This window comes from Astatotilapia calliptera, chromosome 17 (assembly GCF_964374335.1).
Source record: "Astatotilapia calliptera chromosome 17, fAstCal68.1, whole genome shotgun sequence".
In the NCBI taxonomy this organism is placed as follows: Eukaryota; Metazoa; Chordata; class Actinopteri; order Cichliformes; family Cichlidae; genus Astatotilapia; species Astatotilapia calliptera.
This window is the reverse complement of record NC_137438.1, coordinates 39,770,137-39,794,182: the sequence shown is the minus strand read 5'-3', so window position 1 is coordinate 39,794,182 and position 24,046 is coordinate 39,770,137. Positions and strand designations below refer to the sequence as shown.

Here is a 24,046-nt window from a genome sequence, read left to right as displayed (position 1 = left end):
AGATCCGGAATGACCAGGGAATAAGATGCACGGATAACCAAGGTATAAATAATAGTTTTTTTAGATACTATCAGACTTTATACAGCTCCCCCCCGGCTAAGGATGACTTGGCTCTAGAAAATTTCTTTGAGAAACTTGATATCCCTTCCTTAGGAGAAGATGCGGCCACCAGTTTGGAGGAGCCCATTTCTGATGCTGAAATTGAAATGGCCATACGGAGTATGCAGTCTGGAAAATCACCTGGCCCCGACGGGTATCCTTCCGATTTTTTTAAGAAGTTTTCTAACCAATTGAATCCATTGTTAAAATCGACTTTTGAAGAATCTTTCCTCTCACAATCCTTGCCTCCAACAATGCGTCAGGCAGTGATCTCCCTAATTCTAAAAAAGGATAAGGATCATTTAGATTGTGGCTCATACCGTCCAATATCTCTGCTGAACACCGACACCAAAATCCTTGCTAAAGTGTTGGCCCGCCGTTTAGAGAAACATCTGCCCTCCATTATCTCACCTGATCAGACAGGCTTTATCAAAAACAGGTACTCGTTTTTTAATATTAGACGTTTATTAAATATAATCTATAGCCACGTCAAAGGTACTGTATTGGAAACTGTTATTTCACTTGATGCTGAGAAAGCGTTTGATCGGGTGAGATGGGACTTTCTTTTCCATACGCTTGAAAAATTTGGCCTCGGGAGTAATTTTGTATCCTGGATAAAAGTATTGTACTGTGACCCTGTAGCGGCCATTCGGACCAACAATAGTCTGTCCCCCTTTTTTCAGCTTCAGCGTGGCACACGACAGGGGTGCCCTTTGTCACCTCTCCTTTTTGCCATCGCAATTGAACCGCTAGCTATTGCTCTAAGACACTGTGTTGAGGTTGAGGGAATACGTCGTGGGGATATCGAGCATAAAGTCTCTCTTTATGCCGACGACATGCTCTTGTTTATTTCCAACCCTTCAAATAGCCTCCCTAAACTTTTAGATGTACTTAAGGAATTCGGGACAATTTCCGGATATAAGGTGAATTTCGGGAAAAGTGAGGCAATGCCTTTAGGTACAATAACCGGGGAACTTTCGTCTATTTTCGCACCTTTCAAGCTCAGCTATAACAAGTTCAAATACTTGGGCATTTGGATTACGCAGAATCATAGAGACTTGTATAAAACTAATTATCTTCCTTTATTGTCTAAACTAAAGGAGGATTTTGGAAAGTGGGAGTCCTTGCCTCTTTCGCTGGGTGGTAGATTAAATATCATTAAGATGACTATATTCCCTAAATTTCTATATCTTTTTCAGTGTCTTCCAATTTTTTTAACCAAGTCTTTTTTTAATAATCTAAATAGTCAAATCTCCTCCTTCATTTGGAACAAAAAACCACCTAGGCTGAAACAGAGTGTATTACAAAGACCGCGGAGCGCAAGAGGCTTGGCACTCCCAAATTTTCTGTTTTATTACTGGGCAGCTAATATAAGAGCATTATTGTACTGGATGAAAGACCATGATAATTTATCATCATCATGGGTAACACTGGAGCGGCTATCGGTGAGTCAATCCTCCCTGGTGTCTTTGCTGTGTGCCAGATTACCTCTGGCGAGACCGATCTCCAGCTTCACCACGAATCCTCTTGTTGTCCACTCACTGAAGTTATGGTATCAGCTCAGACGGCACTTTGAACAGACTGAACTCTCTCTTAATGCACCACCGCATAGACACTGCATGTTCTCCCCATCCTTGACGGACGAGGCATTTAACATATGGACAAAGCTGGGAATAACGTCAATGGCTGCTCTTTTCACGGACAATATCTTTTCCTCATTTGAACAGCTGGTGAACAAGTTCAAGATCCCTCAGTCACACTTTTTCAGGTATCTACAACTCAGGAATTTTGTTGCTTCTAATACTGACTGCTTTCCGTCCTGTCCACCACCATCCCTTTTGGATGATATTTTTGATTTTAAGCCAAATGCTAAGCGGGTTATAAGTGATGTTTATGTGCTGTTGAGTAATTTTAGGCTGTCCACATTGCAATCACTTAGGGAACGATGGGGAAGTGATCTTGGCCAACGGATTACAGATGAGACTTGGCACAAGATAATCAATAGCATTTCTTCATCATCTATTTGCCTTAAACATGTGGTGATTCAGTTCAAAGTGGTTCACCGTCTCCATTGGTCTAAAACTAGACTGAGCAAAATCAAGGATGGGTTTGACCCCACATGTGACCGGTGCAGACGAGAGCCTGCTTCCCTATTTCACATGTTCTGGGCGTGTCCAAAACTGGGTAGCTTTTGGAAAAGCATATTTGAAACCATATCCAACATATTTGGTGTTCCAATTGCACCCTGCCCGTTTATAGCTATTTTTGGAGTGACGCCTTGTGATGCCAGTCTTTCCAAATCACACTCTGATCTTCTGGCCTTCTGCACTCTTTTGGCCCGTAGAATGATATTATTGAAATGGAAAGAGCCACTTCCACCTGTATATGGGCAATGGGTTAAGGATGTCATGTACTATACTCAGCTGGAAAAGATCCGCTACACTGTAAAAGGTTCGGTTCGGCGGTTCTATGACACATGGCAACCTTTTCTTACTTACTTTGAAAGATTAAGTCCGGATACTATTGCTTAATGTGCGTGTGAGTGGGGTTTTTTTTTTTTTTTTTTTTTTTTTTTTTTTTTTTTCTCTTGCTGTTGTTCATTTATTTTATTATTTACTTTGTATCTGTAACTTTATTTTATTTTATGTTATTTTGTCTCTCCTTTCCTCTCTGGCTGGGTTTTAGTTACACTGTTCTGGGGGGGTGGGGGCACAACTGTCTGTTAATTTTGCCATAATTGTTGTTGGAAGCAATTCTTTGTTCAATAAAAAGACCTTGATCAAAAAAAAAAAATAGGACACGCCCCCTATGGTGGTTGAGAATGACTGAACTTAGATCTTGTCTGTCTGTATGTTAGATTTCCACATACAGAAGGACAAACAGGCTAACCAACCAGACACAGTCGTGGTGGACAAGCAGAGGCAGAGCTTCGTACTGATAGATGTAGCTATATGAGCAAAAGCACCATCAGGTAAAAGGAACAAGAGAAGTTCGAAGTACAAAGGGTGAGAGGCGAGATCAGGATGATGCGGCGAATGAAGGCAACAGTTTCGTGTGGGGCACTGACCCCCAAGCTGAGCGAGTAGCTTTAGCAGATCCCAGGAACGAAACCCAAGATCTCTGTCCAGAACAGCAAAGATACCTCCGAGCTGCTGTTAGAGGACCTGAGCTTGGAGGATAAAGACCTGTAAGCACACGGGCACGTGGGGAAATTTTAAATATGATTGTGTGATCAAAAAATAAAAGGAGCACTTTGAAAACACATCAGACTTCAATGGGAAATAAAAATCCTGCTGGGTACATATTCTGATGTGGATGTGTGTGGAATGATTTGATGCAACGACACCCTGAAAATTTAAAGTGAAAAAAGGACCGCGAGGACCGTAAACGTGCTTCAATGCTGTGTGTGTCACGAGTGACCGTTAGAGTGACTTTGGCTTTGCTTCGTTTTTTTTAACTGCCAGATTTTGCTACTTGGTGTCAGACAGCTCTCACACCAAACCTAAATGTGAGTGCATGAATGCACTTTCACCTGTTAGAGCTGACGGGACCAAGAACTGAGAGGTGAAATCAAGCTACAGGAACTTATTTTAAGAATTTACAATGAAGTCCTGTGATTTTGTTCGTTTCTCCACAGGCCCTGTTTTCTTTCTGTCTATTTTATTTCTGATGACGAGTTAATGGTTTTATGGTTTTCACAGTGCAGTGTGAAGCCAGCGGGTTTTTTTTATTTGAAATATTTTAACTTGCAGAAAAAACATCTTTGTCTTTATTTGCATTGCCTGGTGGAAGTTCCTGTCAGTGTGGCTCCTTTCCCCAATGCTCAGCTACATCTCGAGAAGCTCGTGTCTCTGGACTCCAGCTGCAGCTGCTGCCTCGTTACACTCTGCTGCTGAGCTGTCCCTCTGACATACTAATGTCTGAACTTGTCCATCGTTTTCACTCCCAATGAAAATATTAACATCTTCAGCCTTCCTCCTCCTCTCTCCAATGCATACCTCCAGCCTTCCAGGCTCTTTTCCACCTGCCTCAGTGGCAGCTGTTGCCGACTTGTTAACCCTGACTAAAACACAAGTTTGTTATGTAACATTTATGTCACATTACAAAATGCTTCGGGCCTTCCTGTCGTGGATACTGACGGTCAGGAGGCTGTAATTCTTTGGACTGTTCCGCTGTCCTATTATTAAAACCACTGTTGCAAGAAAACCATGTTACATGTAACCATGTCACTAGTTGGTTAATAGATGGTAAAGGTAGCCAGACGACTTCTTCTTTCTCTTTTCATAATGATAACAATCTAACTTTGATACAATATTTAAGAAACCCAAGTTTTCAGTGGTTTCACAGGAGGAACTGTTCACTTTTTAAACAACAAAACTTTGTAGTTTCTTACTAAATTTAACAGACTGCACATACTTTAAAGATCATATTTAAATTATATCTTGTGATAAAATAATTTAATCCGATTTTGCGATCGTTTCGCTCTGAAAGGCTCGAGTGCTGACAGCATTTTAAGCAGTTAAATGTGATTAAAAGTATTTTTCTGTCTGGCGAGGGAGGGGGGAGGGCGTACACGTGAACACGAGCAACATTCACAGGTTTCATCGTGGTACATTATGTCCTTCATTTCTAAATACAGTGTCTATCTAATGAATGACATGCGGTTACGCTGGTTACATTTCTGTGTAGCTACTAACAGCAACACTGTGCTCCTCATGCAGTCTTGCAGTGACACATTTTATTTGTAACAACAGCTTCAATTTGATTACATGAACATTGGGCTGTTTGCTTAAGAGTCACTTCCTGATTACAAGAATCTGCACTGTGAGAAGTGGAAACAGCCAAATGCATGTGTTTCATTTGTCTAGGAGGAAATCCATATTTAGATTTTTTACAAAAAAGCTGATGTCTTTGTCGGAAACAATGTTTCTGCCGGGTTTGTGAAGTCAAACTAATTTCCACCGAATGTTTCAGAGTGAAAGAAAGAAGAAACTTTCTCTTCTTCAAAATGACTGAAAACATTAAGGAGATCATGTGACGATGACTGCTGCTCTTTTTTAAATAGACTATATATAACTGTGTGATTCATATCAGCTTGTCACGCCATGCAAAGTGTGCTGTGTAAGTTTAAGTAAAAGGTTTTATCAGCTCAGTACGACCGTCTCAGCACAAAGAAGGCTCTGCTTAGTTCCCTGCATTATTTCATATAAGAGCATGAAAAGCTGACTGTGTTTCATCCATTTTTACATCAGCTCCCCCCCCCCAGTGTGTGAGTCTCCCTGGAGAGTTTTCGACTCCCCTCCTTCCTCTTTTATCCCCTATTTTCTTGTGTATGTAAACAGAAGTAAAGCATTTTAGGGCTCCGAGGCAAAGCGTGGTGATCAAACACCATCCTCGATCAATGACTTTGAAGAGATCTAACGCCTCTTATAAATGTCGTTCACGCGAGATGAACTGCAGCAATGAAGAAATTCATTTCTGGAGCCAATGGCCGTGTGTTTTCTGTCTTTAGAAGGAGAGAAGAAGAAAAAAGAGAACAGAGTTTAACAAAGGAAAGACTGCCTCTGGTTTCTTGCACGTTGCAGTGATATGTTCTTGTTAGCTTTGACTGCACGGACGAGCCGTCGTGGGCCTGCAGGGGAGGAGTCAGTGAAAAAGACGAGGTGCTCTAAGAAGTTTCACAACTCTCTGTCTCGCGTCTCACAAGCAAAGTTGCTGAAGTTTAACAAGAATAAAACAGAAATTACTCGGGCCTGAAACTTTAACCTGGAGGCTTCGCCGCGCTCTCATCAGTCTCATCATCCATTTGTGTGCCTCGTGTTATTTGAGCCTAATATGTCAGACGCGACCCTAAAACTGAAATCTTGACCGTATTGGCAGCTATCAGCCTCCTTTTTCAAAGGTCAGAGCGATTTCACCCTTCATCAAATTCAAGTGAACATTAGACGAGCGAAGGCTTCCTGTTCTTAGTGGCGTAGTTGAAATGATGCTTCCTGTCAGCAGACGTTAAGGTAAAGGCAGTCTCTTCAGTGTGACGTCACTGCCACTTGCTCGACTCGAAACCAAAGGCGAGGTTTAGAGTTTGGGGAACAAGTCCAGGAAGCTGTGTCAACCGATAAGACAGAGAACTTATGTCGCTTTAACACAGACAGCTTTTTCTATGTTAGGTTAGAATTGAGGTAAGATTTGGAAATAGGTTTTGGCGTGCGACGACCTGCCGGCTGCTTTCACTGTACGGTGTGTGGCTGTACACACCCTGACTCCTGGACATGGCAGGTCTTTGGGGTCTGAAGATGCTGTTCTGGGCCGGGATCATCGGTTTGACCTACTGTAAGTGACCATCTGCAGTGTTCTCGGTGCTGCTTTCTTTAAGGATTGTAGAAAGACTTTGAAGTTTCTCTCTGTGTCTGTAAACTGAGGAGAAATAACAGAAAAACGTCTGCAAATGCAAATCATGTAGGTGATGAAGTCTCCCCCCTAAACTCGCTGTGTTTGAAGTCGGATGTTGAGCTTGTGATTGTGTATGAGGATTATTATCCCTGTGTGAGATGGAGACGTGAATCTGTCAGCTGAAAAGCTTTTTTACTTTTTGAAAACTGTAAAACATCATCAAGCAAAATGTGACCTTTTAAATAAAAACCGAGGGCAGAGGCTACGCTGTAGCACGCTTTGGAGATGCATCCGCGTTTGAGCTACTTCACGTTTCTTAAACTTTCCAACCCCAAGAACAGCAGACAGGAACTGCACACGCCTGTGATGTGAAAGCTTAAAAATGACAGGTTTCTGAGCCCTTTGGCAAAAGAACGAACACTCGTGTTCAATCAAAGGCGGCTGTTAATAGGAAGAAGACGCTCTTTAAAACATATGCTTTTATTTGGTGCTTTGGGAATTTTTGCAGTCGTGTTTCTGTTCTGCTTTGATACCGTGCACGTATGAATGTGTGATTGTGTACTGTATATGTGTAGCTGTGGGGGTGGGGGGGCTGTGTCTGTCTGAAAGCAGAGACATTTTCTGGGGTGTGTCCCTGCAAGCTGCTTCTTCACCTCAGTGACTGTGGGTGCTGTGTGTGATAAACATTTCAGTGTGTGTGTGCGTGCACGTGTGCACGCTGAGTTACACTGACCTCACTGCCTCCATCATCACTCATAATTCATCTATAACTCAGCTGTTTTCAGCCAGTCTGTGCTGATGAGCTGAAATAAAATCTGTCATTTATCGTCTTTGCCCTCAGTCTGGCTCGTTCGTTTCTAACATACAGAATTTCTCAGCCAGTGTGAAGGTGTGTCATCATCCACCCAAAACATGATTGTTGTTTTCCTTTCAGTCACATTAATTAATTAACTGATCAGCCGTTATTAAAAAAAATTAAATACATAAAAGTGTCCAAAACCAAAATGTCAAAATTTTCTGTTTAGTGATGTATCTCATTTTAATTATTGTACTATATACTCATCATGCACTCATGTTGAAATATTATTATTCTAACTCACTGTTATTATTATTAAACTAACATTGTTTTACAGTTTAACAGATTTTTACATTAAATTGTATCAGTTCATCGTAACACTGTGAACTGTGTTTAAATATTTACTTTAACAAATGCAGATATACTTTTATTTAGTTACATGAACTTAATTACGTTTAAAGAATCTGAATTCACTTTAATAACATTTGATTTTATCCTTTATTATTTATCTTTAGCGAGCTATACGTGTAATCGTTACAGACAAAATATTAGGAACACTGCTAAACAGCCACATTTTTAATCAATAAAGTTAAATTTGATTGTGCCATTATTAATCTAATGTCTCTTTGAGATGAAAGTCCCTTAAAAAGTTCAAAGACATCTCCCAAAAAGATGTCTCTCAGTGTATGATTGTGTTTTAATATTAAACGCATTTAAAAATAGTTTAAAACTCTGCTCGACTTCTTCATCTTTTTCTATATTTTCCTGCTTTTTTCACTACTTTTAAAGAATTACTACACGCGTGTGTCAGCTCAGTAGTAAATACCAAAGTTCACACGTCTTCTGCTTAAACTGGGCGAGAGAAGCTGGGCCCTGTTTAACAGGCCGCCTGCATTAGCAGCAGCAGTAGTGTGATCAAAAAGTTTGACCACTTCCGTGTGCCATTCTGAGTCGTCTTCATTTCCTGGCAGCGCAGCGCGGGCCGAGCAGGCCGAGGCACCGCGCAGCAAATGACTTGCGGAAAAAAAAGGGAAGCACAGGGTGTAAAATGAAGAAATGAGGTCAGAAATGTTAAGCATGACTTTAAAACGTTTCTGGGAGGAGGAGAGTGTCACAGAGCAGGACTCTGTGGTGAACGCAAAACATGAGACGGAGGAAAAACAGTAAAACAGAGAAAATCAATGAATTAGAGACAGAGCTGGTTACTGTGTCCGTGTCTTTACTGCATTCAGGGATAATCACATTATTGTATTTGTGATTGTCATAATACTACAACACTGTCATGCAAATCACAAACCTACTCTCCTGAAAACATTTAAAATCAGTTTAAATAACGACTTTAAATAGTGAAGAAAAGGTTTTCTTTATGTTTACGTTCCTGGGCTTCAAACACATCATAACGACATAGTTATGATATAAATAAACCTTCACTAAACCTTCACTAAACCTGTTGCAGTCATCTCCAAACGAATAATCGATGAGCTGCGTTTGTGCGAGGCGCTGAAATGTCGCTGCAAACATGTTGCATCTCTGCACGACTGAGTGAAACAACAACGCGCCAAAACCACATCCTGAGTCTCATTGTTTGACTGTCCCCAATCACCCAGTCATTCAGTTCTCATTTCTATTGTTATAAAGAACAAATGGACAACATCAACAAACCCATTTAAAGTAAACTAACTCATGTACTTGTGAATATGATCCAAATGTGTTTATTTGTTTTTTATTCTTTGTAATGTCGAAAATACAGATTTTAAGAGAAGAGAAATTGAAACAAAGAACAAAAGAGAACTTCATACCTGACAAATATTATCTGAAACCGTATTTATTGAAACACTTTGGTTAAAAATGTATTTTTGGTTGTGTCTGGTTCAGTGACGCGGCCAAACCGACACCAGTGTTGTAAGTATGGGGCGGTTCTAGGTTGGAGTGCAGGCAGGAAGCTGCGGTTTGCTTTCTGATATAGCAACTGTGGCTCTTTGTCACAGTGTCATAGCAACCAGGTTACACAGCAGCGATACCTCATCCACACGATGCTGGGTAACAAAGTTCACCCTGCTGTGTTCAACAGAGGGATGTGTAAAACTATTTAGTAATCACTGGTTGTTTATGTGTTTTGTTTTCTTTTTCCTGCAAATACAATAAATTATTTAATCACAATCAAACTGATTTACACTTTTTTTCTCTTTTAATTACAGCTCAAACCACCAAAAGTGAGTACCATTATACTTTATCATGTTATTGAATCTCTATAGTCGTTCACTTCTCGTAGTCATCATGACAAATATTTAGTAATCACTCATTGTTTGTGTTTTTGTTTGTTTGTGTTTTCCTGCATACACAGTGAATGTTTTCATGACCAAAACACTAATTCTGACATTCTTGTCTCTTGTAATTCCAGATAACAACAAACGTGAGTTCCAATATATTTATGATGTTATTCAGTTTATAACATTTACTTCTTATTATGTTGTTTTCAGACTTGTTTAATTCCAGTTGTCCCCCTGCTGTGCTTCCTGATGTAGCATGCATCTCCCTCAGCCTCATGTGTAAATGTACACAGTCCTCAAACACTTACTATGAAATGACAGACATGTGTCTTCTTACTTAAACTGATGAACAGAAGCTTCGATCTGGGTCATCTGTGTCAGACAGAATTTAAACGCAAACACCAAAAACAAAAAACAGTTATGTTTTTGCAAAATGTGTAAAATGTATTGTTCTTTGTCTTCATTTAATCATAGGTTTACTGTGAAAAAGGTGAAATCCTTGTTTTCATATAGCAGCTGTTTTGCACAGATAATTTTCCATGAATGGGTAATCACATATATGTGATCAAGTATTTTCCTAATCATTTTTTACCCTCTGTGAAGCTGAATGAAAGCAAATTAACATGCTGTATACCAGCGGTCTCCAGTCGCTCTGTGGTCCGGGTCGTTTGGTACCGGGCTGCGTGATTTGAGGCTCTTGGGCAGGCTCTGTTTGCTCATATTATAATGAACTATATTTATGTGTAATAATTCATAGCTTTGCACATAATGTATCTGTTCCATACTTTCTTTTGCCCGAAGTCCCTGTACGTTAAATTTGACTTTAGATTCCTTGTAATTTAATTTAGATGCATTTGAGTTCAAGTTCAGTGAGTCTGGACAAATCAGAGCAGCAGCTCTCTGTTGTTAGGATTTAGATCCAATTTGCATGAAAGTAACATGTAACATGAAGTCACTGATTATCCAACACAACAGTTAGTCTTTTATTGTCTATAAAAACTTATCATTGATCCATCTTACTCTTATCCTTAGATCATTTTGTTTGTGTTTTGTAAACAATAATTAGTATTAATAGGACTATATTTAATTTGCTAGCATAGGGAATGGGATAGCAGTGACAAGTAGCACAGCATCTTTCTAACAACATGAAACACGACTGTTAGAGTGAAAATGTTACAGTGAGAACATTTTACATTTGCTACAGTTACAGCTAACATCTTTACGTCAGGCTGATTTCTTTTTCTTGGAATGAAAATTGTTTCAGCCTCCTCACCTCCACGCACGGCTACAAATGCTACAGTAGCCACTTCAACAGCCTCCTCCTCACCTCCACGCATTTCCACCAGTCCTACAGTAGCCACGTCGTCTGACGTCTCACCTCCACGCATGACCACATATCCCATAGTAGCCACTTCAACAGCCTCACTTCCACGCACGACCACAAATGCTACAGTAGCCACGTTGTCTGACTCCTCACCTTCATCCATGGCCCCAAATGCTACAGTAGTTAGTCCATCAGTGAATTCAACTGCCATGTCTGGTAATGTATTCAGAGTTTATAGTTTCATGGATTATTGGCACAGCTGTGTGATAAAATGCTACATTTGTAGTTTAGCATCGTGTCAGGTACAACCAGTCTGCTAGCTGTTAGGTATTTCTGCCTGAAGTTGACCTCCAGCCTGCTCTCACACAGCAACCAGAGCTCCTCCTGCAAGCACCTCAAATGAGACCTCACTCACACCCACTCCACCCAGCAACTCATCTGACTCTCAGGCCTCACCTACAGGCACCACAGTGACAGCTACCACTGAAGGTTGGCCGTTTCTTTATTATACAGGCCTGTGATGACATTGATGTGAATATAAGCAAAGAACACGGCGCTGCTGAGTTACAAGTACCTGTAAGGTGCTCTGAGCTGTTGTACATTCATGCTGCATAATCACAAACTAATAATTTTGTTCTTTTCTGATCTCATTTGAATGCATCGTTTCAGCCACCGAGACGACTCCTGAGCCTCCAAAGTGTGAGTGTCAGTTTAAAGATAATATGTCGTCTGCTTTCAAACACTAGTGATGCTGTCGAGCGTTTCTTACTTAGTGAAAGTTTATTTTTCTATCGAGTGTAAAGATTGTGTTTTAGTTTTAGCCAACGCTGGACTGTGGTCAACATCTGCATGAACAAACTGACTGAGATGAAACATTTCAGCAGCTGATTGATGTTCATGAACAAAATGTAACAATCGATTTGATTTCGTGCTCAGGTTCCTACACTGTCACACCCATCGAGTTTGGACTGCAGATTAATGTGATGAACTCCCCCCCTGGTGACTACAACATCAGTATTACTGAAGGAGGTCGACGAGTGATTGAAGAGAGGGTCAACTCTACTCAACACAACATCCAACGCCTGAAGCCCTGTACTGAATATGAGCATCAAGTTGTATTTATTCACAGTGATGGCAGTAAAACACTCCAGTGTACCTCCACTGGAAATAAAACTAAAACAAAAGAAATGAGTGAGTACAAATAATTCATGATTTTTTGTGTTTCACCTTCTTGTAGTTTAACAAACTTGATATCAAATATATTTGTGCATCACTTGTGTGTTTCAGGTAAAACAGACATTACAGGGCAAAGCAGCATAAATGGATGTGTTTGTTACCAGAGTAACTGGGACATCAGCTCTTCAATATCAGCACCAAATGTAACTTCAGCTGATCAGTGCAGCAGTGGCAGTAAAAGCTTCTGTGTCAAACACAGAGACATTTGCTCTGATTTTGAAACAACCTTCACTTCAGGAAACTGTTCTTCATTTAACATCACCACAAACATCATTGTTGGTTCGTACAAAACATTATGCCTTGAATTGAAATTCATATTCTTTAGAACTGATTTAATGTTTAATGCTTTTCTCTTTTTAATTTTTTCCTCAGATTTATATAATTCAAGTGAAATTGAACTGAGTGGTTCCACTGGACTTCCTGCAGTGATACAGCCAACGTTACCAAAGATCAAAGAGTGTAAACATATCACAGTGTATTACACTTGTTCAGGTAAGTGAAACATCCGCTTCATGGATCAATTTTTATTTTGAATATAAAACCAAAGATGAACTGCTGCATGCACCGAGTTATAAAAATGATGTCGTCTTTGTTTCTCCTCAGAAAAAGACAAACCTGGTCCAGTGAACAAACCGCTGTCCGAGCTGGAGCCCTTCACCGAATACAGCTGTACTGGTCTGATCTCAAAAAACAATATCAGCACGGATAAGACAACTCCACCCGTCGACCTTAACACTGACTGTGGTGTGTTGATATTTAACTTACCTCAGAGGGATGAAGCTTTTCCTCCTCAGATAGTTTGAAGCGACACAAACTAACAGCTGCTGCACTGTTACTGTTTGTTTCAACAGATCTTAAATTTAACATTAAGAACAAAACAGCCATGAAATCTATTGAGTTGAGCTGGAAAACAACCAGTGATAACTGCAAGGACGTCCTTCACACCCTTCGCAATCTTTCATATGACTGCAGTTGTTCTTCCAAAGAGAAAACAGGTAAGTCCAATAATAATAATTTAAATTCACTTACATTTTTATAACTATTTTAGATTAAAATTTATTTGTTTCGTGTTTTTGGTTTGTTTATTTTTTAAAAACATCAACTTAATTGATAATTTACATATACAGAATATTTATTTTGTTCTTAAGGTAACTACTTGGCAATATAACATCGATTTAATTTTTGTACATAATTATAACTAAACACATGAAGTATGATCCAAAATAACGATATGTCACTGCATTCTTATCTTATACTCAGATCTCCAACCTGTTATGTTCAGTCTGCTGCTCATGTCGTTGTCGTGTTTACTAAAGCCAGCAGGTCAAAGTCACCTGAAGTCTCTTTAGCTGGACCTGCTGATTTAAACCACAAAGAGTTCATGAACATTATGTTACAGGAATCACAGGAATCCCAAAGCCTCAGTCTGACGGAGGAACGTGTGATTTTACTGGACTCGAAGCATTCACTGATTATACCTGTGGAGTCCAACCCAAATACAACAGCAAGACGGTTTCCAATAAAAGGGAAGTTCCACTGAGAACTGCCCCTGGAGGTAAGTTACCAAACTAAATATTCAGAATTACACTTCATAACAAAGCTGAACCTTTAATTGATCAAAATCAAACTTTGTTTAGCTTTATTTTTTATATCCTTCTAAAACACAACATGAAGACTTTGGTGGTGAACAGCAGAAAATAAAGTTACAAAATGATGTTTTCATGAAGAAGAATAAACTCGAGCTCATTTATTTTAGTGAAAGATTGGAAACAAATGTGTTTTTCAGTGTGACAGTCCTGATCATAATTAATGTGATTTAGATATATTTTAAGATAAATGCCATGAAACAGAGAGCATCCCTCATATCAACTAAATCCGACTCTCTGAAACTTTACAGTGAACATTAAAACATGCTGAGTCATCAGTGAAGAAACGTGACAGTAATTATGACGTTCAGTCGTTTAAGCAGCGCTGACTCAGACTCTTGTTCTCTGGGACTTATAGAAATGTGTTTGTTAATTTTCTTTACTCGTTCATATTATTCTGGAGGGAAAATGTGTTTAATGATAAGAGATAACTGAAGTTCATTCACATGTTTTCTGTTTTTTAAAGTTACATATCTGTACATTAAATGTAAGCTGGGCTCCATGAAAACAAAATGATAAATTAATTCTTCAATAATTAATAATTAATTTCTATTATGAATCGTTTTAACATTGCAAACATAAACATGTTTACTTTCACATGTTTTGTCTCGTTGCTGATGGACATAAAAATGAATCTTAAAACTATGATCCCTGTTTTCATTTCCTTACAGTACCCGACGGTTCCCCTAAAGTGACTGTAACTGTGCCGGAGAATAATGTGATTAAAGTAGAGTGTAAGCATGGAGATAGAGACAAGATTAGAGGACCAATAGAAAAAAGAAGATTCATAGCACGTCTTCATCCTGGTGGTGAAAACAAACTACAGAATAAAACAGTTTGTGAGTTTGAATTCAAGGATCTGAGCTACTCTACAGCATACAGAGTGGAGGTTTGTATCATCCTACTTTTAAGTATATGATTATTTTATGGCTGCTTTATTTTAATGGTGTCATTTCTTATGAATGAACATCTGAAACATCTGTATTTATAGGTGACTGTTTTCAACGGATACTTTGAAAGCCAACCGGGCAGAGGAACAGCTGATACTCGCTGTAAGTATGGATTCAATGACACAGTTTGTTGGATAAATCAGTTTACATATTTACAAATTCAATTTACACATTGTACAGCCAAGTTTTTTAAAAGTACACCTTCTCCAAGATTTTATGACATAATAAAGATCATCTTTACATTAACCTAGGTAAGATGAACAACAACACCTGACATTTTACATCATATCTGTATTCACTTAATACAAGTTAAGCCAAAACTCAGAAGCAGTGTGTAAAAAACTAAGTACAGCCTTATTGCTTCCATAGGAATTCAGTAACAGCCACGTGCTGCTGATCAAATGCACTTCATTAACTGAGGTACAAGCAAATGTTAACACTTCTGGAGCATTTAGGTTTGCATTAACACCGTGCCAAGGAGGATTTCTAAACCATTTGGAAAGTCTGCAATAAGTGAGATTATTCACAAAGAAAACACTCAGGACAGTTACCAACTGTCCCAGGAGTGGACGTCCCAGAAAGTTCACCTCAGTGTCAGACTGTGCAGTGTTCATGGAAACTACAACAACCCAAGTGCTGCATCTCAGACTCTACAGGTCTCAGATATCATGTTAAATGCTACAACAAAACAAAGAATAGTTAACGAAAAAGTACAATGAGCACAAAGTATTCAAAACAGAATTTAGAGGCCAGGAAGGTAAAGAATCTAAGTGTTCCAATGACCCATTCCAGAGTCCAGACCTCAATATGATTAAAATGCTGTCGCAAGACCTTTAGAGAACTGTGCAGAAGTAAAAGCCCATAAAGTGCAATAAACTGAAGCAGTGTTGTAAAGACGAGTGGACCAAAATTCCTCCACAATGATATGAGAGACTTATAACGTCTACAAGAGAAGGATTATTTCAAGTTATTGTGGTGCCTTTAAGAAGTGGTTCTTAAAGGCACTGAATCATGAGATGTATTTAATTTTTCACACACTGCTGAGGGGTAGATTATTGTTTATTATGTCCTGATGTCAAACCTTAGAAATAACATAAGGTGTACTTTGTTTTTACCTTATGTTTTACATACATGCACTCACTCGTCCCATTCTTTTACAGATAATGACAAAGCTGTCATTGGGTTTCTGGTCTTCCTCATCATCCTCACGTCTGTGGCTCTACTTTTTGTCATCTACAAGATCTACATTTTGAAACGCCGACAGTCCCAGTAAGAAAACTTCTGTGCATATTCCACAGCATGCCTTCATCCTGTCTTCCTTCTCTCACCCCAACCAATCACAGCAGATGGCCCCGCCCCTCCCTGAGCCTGCCGGAAGAAACCTGCCGGAGGTTTCTTCCTGTTAAAAGGGAGTTTTTCCTTCCCACTGTCACCAAAGTGCTGCTCATAGGGGGTCATATGATTGTTGGGTTTTTCTCTGTATGTATTATTGTAGGGTCTACCTTACGATATAAAGCACCTCAAGGTTGTTGTTATTTGGGGCTGTATAAATAAAACTGAATTGAATATGTCGTTTCCTTTGTTATTTTAACAGCCGAGCTGCGCTCGCTTTTTTAGGATTTGTTCATTTTTCACAAATAAAAATGTTAATAAGATTTTTGCACTGCTTCTGTTGAATTTAAAAACCTTCCTATGCTCTTTTCTTCACAGTGACCTGGGAGAAAGCATGATGCTTATTTCAACAACAAGTGAGTTTTATTTAATAGTAGAGTTTCGGTTCCTGGCATCACTTATTTTCATATGTTTTTGTACTGTTTTTACTAAAACCTTTAGGGTTTAGATAACAACAGGATGACAGGAACACGATCAAGTAAACTATGTTCCTCTTTTCAAAATTGAATTGACTGTGAAGTCATGCTGGTTCTCATCTATGATCATTGGAACAGCTGTAAAAGCAGCTGTAGAGCACATAAAAACATCCTGTGAAATATCAAATCTGAAGAATTCAGACCCTTTTGGGAAAAGTGTAAAATGTACTAATATTTAAAGTTCAAAGTTAAATTTCATCACATTATGAGTAAATATGATGACTGTGGTATTTACTCATTTCTTTGAAAATGAAATGAATGCAGTGAAATTGTGCTTGAATAGGATTTTTCTTTAAACTCCTTTAAGCAAGAAGTGAAACTCTTGAGCTCAAGAATCTCATTTACATAAGTGTCCTATGGCCGGTCTGAGGTAGGCGGAGTTAACCTGCCTTTTAACCTCATATATGTATTTTTATGTTATCTAACAGCAGATCACTTTGTTGAATTCGGGTGACTGAAAGAGTTATATAAAAACTATGCATACAAATTATGATGTATGTTAACAAATACTGTAAGATTCTGTTTTTTTTACGAGCTCATTTTTTTGCTGACTGCTTGTTGTAGATGATGAAGAAAACCTGTTGCTTGTTGAGCCGATCGCAGCAGAGGTCCTGCTGGAAACCTACAAGAGGAAGCTCGCTGATGAGGGGAGACTTTTCCTGGCTGAGTTTCAGGTAAGTGCACTCTGTGGTCTTTGGTAGGGGGTATTTCTACTTCTGTTATTTATTTTCAGGAATGGGTGATTAACCATAGTATGTCAGAGGAGCAGACAATGGAAAACAAAAGGCCAAAACTTGATCTGAATACATGTTAGACGGTTGGAGTCCAAAGTGTATGTTTTTTAAAGAACATTGCTTTAATTTACTTGCAGAGCATCCCAAGAATTTTCTCAAGATACACGGTGAAAGAGGCAAAGAAGTCCTGCAATTCTATCAAGAACCGCTACGTGGACATTCTGCCCTGTGAGCTGATCAATGTTATCAAAATCACTGAGAGTCACTGTGAAGACTGTCATCATTTATTTTATTTTATTTTTTGTCTTGAACTAGATGATTATAACCGTGTCCAGCTAACCACAGGAAATGGAGAGCCAGGATGCGACTACATCAACGCCAGCTTCGTTGACGTATGTAAAAATGTTCAGCTTGTTCAACATAAAGTTCATGACATCTGTTCGATAAAACAGTCAAACATCACTCCTGTTCTTCCTGCAGGGATTCAAAGAGTCCAAAAAGTACATCGCAGCTCAAGGTAAAGTCACGCTGCCGTCCTTCACACAGCTGCACTGAATGACTGTGATGTATGATGCTTATCTACGGTGTTCTCGCTGCAGGACCAAAGGAAGAAACTATAAATGACTTCTGGAGGATGATCTGGGAACAGCAGTCCTCAATTATCGTCATGGTAACACGATGTGAGGAGGGAAACAGGGTAAGATCGTGTTTAAAGTTTTTAAAATCAGTCACAGAGAAATATCCTTTCTTTGAGAAGCTTCTTATCTGATTTGCTTAAATCTTAGACCTTCGTATTGTTTGCTCCGTTCTCCTTCCTCACTGAGCGACAGTCAGCCTCTCTCCTCTCACATCGTTTCACAGGTCAAATGTGCTCAGTACTGGCCATCTCCTGACCGAGAGACTGAGCTTTATGAGGAGTTTATTGTGAAGCTGAACTCAGAGGACCACTACCCAGATTACACCATCCGCCGTCTCAGCCTGACAAACGTAAGCCTCCGTCACATGTTGAACCGACAAAACTGTAAAAGTGTTTAATGTCTGTAATCATATCTGTGTAGAAGTGTTGCTCAGCATGCACATTTATCTCAATAACTGCACCTGCAGAAGAGAGAGAAGAACTCAGAGAGGGAGGTGACCCACATCCAGTTCATGAGTTGGCCCGACCACGGAGTCCCTGGAGAGCCACACCTCCTCCTGAAACTGAGGCGGCGCGTCAACGCCTTCAAGAATTTCTTCAGTGGGCCGATCGTTGTTCACTGCAGGTATGAAGAGGTCACACTCTACGCTCGGCTCAGGTTAACATGTTTGTTTCACTTTGTTCCATCAGCCATGTCAGTACATCTGTAGGCTGATATTAGGCAAAGTCTGACTGGATGGACGTCTATTTGTAGCCACACCTACTTCTTCAGATCACCGCCTCTTAGTTTAATTCAGATTAAAACACGAGCTGTTAATTGAGATCTAAAGTGCGTCATTGTACATCAGGTTAAATAAGACAACGGCACTCATAGGTGATACTTCTTTCTCGTGCAGCGCGGGGGTCGGCAGGACAGGAACCTACATTGGCATCGATGCCATGATGGAAGGTCTGGAGTCAGAGGGCAGAGTGGACATCTACGGTTACGTGGTCAGACTCCGCAGACAGAGATGCCTCATGGTCCAAGTCGAGGTAAAGTGTGTGTGTGTGTGTGTGTGTGTGTGTGTGTGTGTGTGTGTGTGTGTGTGTGTGTGTGTGTGTGTGTGTGTGTGTGTGTAAAACAGAAGAATACTTGTAAATACAACGAGTTTGATGCCAATTCTCAGGAAAGTGAATCACCTTATCTGCATCTACAAACAGACAGAACAACAGATGGAAGGATATATGACAAAGATTAACAATTAGTTAAATCAGCTAAACTTAAATATGTACAGTTGTATATATTATGTATATTTTTAATATATTTTTAAAAATGTTATGTTTATAAAAAGTTGTATTTTAAACATGTACACCGTACTCTTTCTGTCATTTCCTGTCTTCCTCGGTGTTATTATCTCCTGTCTTGTTCCGGTTTTGCTTCCTGTTTTTTTTTTTTTGTTTGTTTCTCCTCTTTGTGTTTGGCCCCGCCCTCTTTTTCTTCACCTACATCTGCAGCTCTGTGTCAGTCAGCCCTCTGTGTGTACATGTGGTCCTGTTCTTTAGTCTGCATGTTCGTATTATAGACTCATTCACCTTTATATTTCACCTACTGTGTAAAGAAATGTATGTGAGGAACACCGCGTGTTAGATGTACATACACTGACTACACTGCACATAAACAAAGCTTCATTTTTTAAAATCCTGTATTAAATAAATGAGGGTAAATGAGATATAAATGCTGCGGCACATTCGAGGTTTGTCTCTCGTGCATTAACATGAGTGCATTTGTGTGCACACAGGCCCAGTACATCCTGATTCACCAGGCCCTGCTGGAGCACAACCAGTTTGGAGAGACAGAGATCAGCCTGTCTGAGCTGCACAGCACAATGAACACGCTCAAAGAGAAAAACTTGGACGACGAGCCCACGCTCATGGAGGAGGAGTTTGAGGTACGCCGTATCTTATCACTTTTATAGCTGTAAACTACAGAAAAGCAGTGCGAGGGACCGAAAATGCAGCTTTGATCGTGTTTAAGTCGCTGAGTGAGTCACAGAGAACTCACGTAAAGAGTGTCTGACAGAGCTCTGACAGAATAATGTAAATGACCCTAAAACATTGATGTAGCACAAACGTCTGAAATCTAAAAATATCATCAAGTGTGCCTGTCGTCCTCTTCTCCATCACATCCTGCACGATGGATTGGATGGAAGCAAAGTTTTAATAGACAAAATGATCTTGCAGAGACTCCCCACCTTTAAAAACTGGAGGACGCTCAACACAGGAGTGACCGAAGAAAACAAGAAGAAGAATCGTTCTTCGTCGGTCATCCCCTGTGAGTTTGCTTTGCATGCACGCGTGTGCTCGCATGTAAGATTACATCTGCTCAGTTCCACTTCTTTCATATCAAACCTGCAGATGACTTCAACCGCGTGCTCCTGAAGCTGGATGAAGGACGAAGTCAGGACAGTGACCCTGACGAAGACGATGAGGAGGAAGATTCTTCAGATGAAGAGGATGAAGACTCCACTCAATACATCAACGCCTCGCACATCACGGTAACGTTCAGCCTATTTATGAACCCGTTTCTATGTAAACTACTAAAAATACCAGCCGATGTCAAACTGTGACAAACTGCTTCCTGCCACCTTCTTTCCTGTTGCACCAGATAATGAAATGTCTCATCTTCTATGTTTGGACTCGATGTGTTTGTCTCCCACACAGGGATACTGGGGCTGCCGTGTCTTCATAGTGGCGCAGACCCCACTGGCAGACACCACGGGGGACTTCTGGTCGATGATTTACCAGAAGAAAGTTTATACTGTCGTCATGCTTTCAGACAGCAGTGAAGCAGCGGTACATACAATATAACATACTTATAGTGACACACATTAAATGTACATGTGGTAAATATGCTTGTTTTCTCCTGCTCAACAGGACTGTATTTACTGGGACAAAGAGAAGAAGAGCTTTGGGGAGATTGAGGTGGAGGTGACGAGCACAGACAACTCGCCAAATTTCATCAGACGCACCATGCAGATCCGCCACGTCAAGGTAACACAGCCGCCACCTACTCTGCCTCTGTAAGCGAGCCTCGCCCACTGATGAGACCGGACATTTGTAAGCCAGCTGTGCTCTTCTCGTCCTCTTCTATCCACAGAGGAAAGACAGACGGGAGATAAACCATTTCCAGTTCCTGAAGTGGACGAGCAAAGAGGAGGTGCCGGAGAAACCTCAAGACCTCACAGACATGATCAAGGACATCAAGCAAAACTGCGGCACCAGCAGATCACAGAGGAACAACCCCATAGTGGTCCACTGCGAGTAAGAACACACGGGGAACAGTTCAGTGACGAGATGAGAACGGGGCAGCACGCAGCGAGGACGAGTCATCGTTCTCAGCGTTCAGATCAGTAAAATGTGTCGCAACAGCCGACTTCTCCATCTCGCTGGGTTTCAGGGCGGACACTAGTGTCCCTTTGATCAGTGTTTTTAAATAAAGAGCTCGGTAAAATCTAAGCAGCAGGATGTCTTTTAAACAGAGAAATCAGCTACGTAGCTGCTTTCTGCGCATATACAGATGCTGCCACATGTTTTGGTGCAAGCCCTACAGTTGACAGAGCATGCATGAATGCAGCAATCATTTACGTTGCAAATTTTAGATAAAGATCTTGATGAAAATGAGCTCACCCTGCTTTGCAGCCTCACCTCATTTCAAGGAAACCATGCATTTGATTTCCTTTCAGGCATGAATATGTTATAAAAATAGTGTGAACACTCCCAACAGCACTCTCTAAAGACACCTCACACAAAGTGTGATTACCGAGTGTACACAGTAAAATGCATCTATGTTAGTGTGAAAGACAGTAAAGGTCAGCTGATCAGGAATAGTTGAGTATTCCCATGAATTTAACCCAACATCAATTATTCTTTTAAGGAAATCCTTTGTTTGATGATTAATTAGTTATATTTTTATTTCCTATGACAACAGATCCACTTTTCATGTGATGTCCTTCACAGGCCCACAGCTGTCTAATACATAAATGGATATGTATAAATTAATAAACTCCTGTTTGTAACTTGTGTGCTCCTCAGCGACGGCTCGTCCCGCTCAGGGGTTTTCTGCGCCCTGTGGAACGTGCTGGACAACGCTGAGAGCGAGAAGCTGGTGGATGTTTTCCAAGTGGTCAAAACGCTGCGCAAAGAGAGACAGCGCATGGTCTCCAGCCTGGTGAGAAAGAGGAACACAATCGTTCACACTCTGCTTATAACCAGAGATCAGCGTTGCACATCACCAGTTCCCTGTTCTAGCTCACTATGAAATGTATATTTTATATTACTGTTTTAAAAACAAAAGTAAGCTCAAGTATAAAGATCATTTCTGCCTTCTATTTGATAACAAATCTATGAAAAAGCCACGCCCATTTGTTTTCTCCCTGCTGCTGATGTAAACTTGAGTCATTGTTGCATTTTGCCTGTTTTCAGCAGTGTGTTCAGGCTTATGTGAACTTTTACAGCAGCTGGAAACTGTAATGACTAGTTTGTGGCGACAGTAGAAGTCTGATATGAAGCACTGTGATATCCGTGCTTGTCCACACAGAGTTTAGTAGTATCGGTTCAGTGTTTGTGTTGTGTTCGTGGGATTCTTCCTGCTGGTTATTTAGGGAAGTGTGTAAGACAGCAAAGAAAGCAAGATTCACTCTAACAAGAAACACACTGAAACAATATTTGTTTCCTGTGTTTCTAACAGGAGCAATACCAGTTTATATATGACGCCGTGGAGGCCGTGTTCCCCGTTCAAAACGGGGAAGTGAAACCGGTGCAGGCCTCTGCAGCCGACTCGGTGCAGATCGTCAACGAGACGAAAGCGGCCGAGCAGAAAGACGAAGGCAAGGCTGAGGAGCCAGCCAGCACTACCAGCAACGAGCAGCAGGCGGCAGCAGAGAGCACTCCTCTGGTGCCTGACAAAGAAGAGAAGAAAGAGGAGGCGGAGAAAGAGGCCCCACCCACGGAGACCACGCCGCTGGACGACACCAGCAACGGTCCCACTGTCACGGTGGAGGTGTGAGGGTGCCGGCCGTGACTGTGTCCACTGATGGAAATAAGCGCTTCAGTTTTATGCTTTTTTAAATTACCTTATGAATGTATAAACGTTGTAAAACTTTTAGATTTGTGGAAGAATTTGACCAAATATCTCACGTCAGTTTCCAAAGTGTTTGATTTAAATTAAGTTATAAATGTTTCTGAATGCAAATGTAATTTCTCTCTTTTCACAAAGTTTACCAGCACAGCTGTCATCAAACTGGACCCTTTACTGGATATTTAAAGGGGTCTAACAACTAAATCTGAAATATACAGCAGACGAGTTGTTTTGTCCTCTACGCTGTTATTTAGTTCATCTTCTGTTTCCTCATTTATACATAGTAACAAGCATTTTTTGAACATTTAGTTAAAGTCAGTGTTTTATGGCACACTGCGTTTTTTATTACAGTTGTATTTATGCGTTGTATTTGCTCACTGTCATCGGCTTTGTTAAGCATATCTTTAAAAGATAAATATGTTCCTCACTCAGCTTCTTACTACAGGAACACTGAAAGGTTTGAAGTATCTGTTGTATATTTCTCCCACTAATGAAGTTGGAGCAACATTTGAATCAACATTTTTTGGTTGTGCTGAGTTTCTTTGAGTCACACCAGTAACGTACTCGTGGAGCAGACTGGGTCAACAGTTTTCTTTTTCGTTTGCAATAAATTTACCTGATGACATTTTACTCTGGATCTTTCCTTGAATAGAAAAATGTGAAAACGAGCTCAAATCTTCAGGAGGTTAAAATCATACACGTGTCTTTGTTTCTACATATTAGTTTCAGGGCTGAGCAGCCGATCAGAGAGAACACACTAATAACACGTCTCAGCTCGTCTCAGGGCGGCTCTGAGCCAGAAACCAAAACCTCGAGCTTCATCAAAAGTCGTTGCTAAGTGTGTGATTGTTTCAAAAGATGGGAAAACAAAATAGAAAACTGACAGTGCAAAAATAGACTCAGTCATATAATTAAATCTCTTTAAAACGCATAAATAGAAATATCTCATTTCAATAAATAGGATGTTATTCATTCACACC

At 40.2% G+C, this 24,046-nt stretch overlaps 1 protein-coding gene across 1 annotated transcript; it reads left to right on the top strand.

Annotated features, from left to right (window-relative positions):
• The first annotated feature begins 10,224 nt into the window (after positions 1-10,224).
• ptprc (protein tyrosine phosphatase receptor type C) lies at positions 10,225-23,696 on the top strand. The gene is made up of 29 exons (XM_026147168.2): positions 10,225-11,095; positions 11,249-11,368; positions 11,549-11,578; positions 11,816-12,070; positions 12,167-12,394; positions 12,488-12,607; positions 12,719-12,859; positions 12,967-13,110; positions 13,515-13,670; positions 14,433-14,650; positions 14,753-14,813; positions 15,872-15,980; positions 16,422-16,459; positions 17,144-17,253; positions 17,451-17,541; positions 17,629-17,705; positions 17,794-17,830; positions 17,913-18,010; positions 18,175-18,300; positions 18,418-18,575; positions 18,847-18,982; positions 19,729-19,878; positions 20,171-20,261; positions 20,345-20,484; positions 20,651-20,782; positions 20,864-20,980; positions 21,087-21,250; positions 22,022-22,157; positions 22,677-23,696. The coding sequence occupies exons 1-29, from the start codon at positions 10,804-10,806 to the stop codon at positions 22,992-22,994; spliced, it is 3,993 nt and encodes a 1,330-aa protein (XP_026002953.2). The 5' UTR covers positions 10,225-10,803; the 3' UTR covers positions 22,995-23,696.
• Positions 23,697-24,046: the final 350 nt, after the last annotated feature.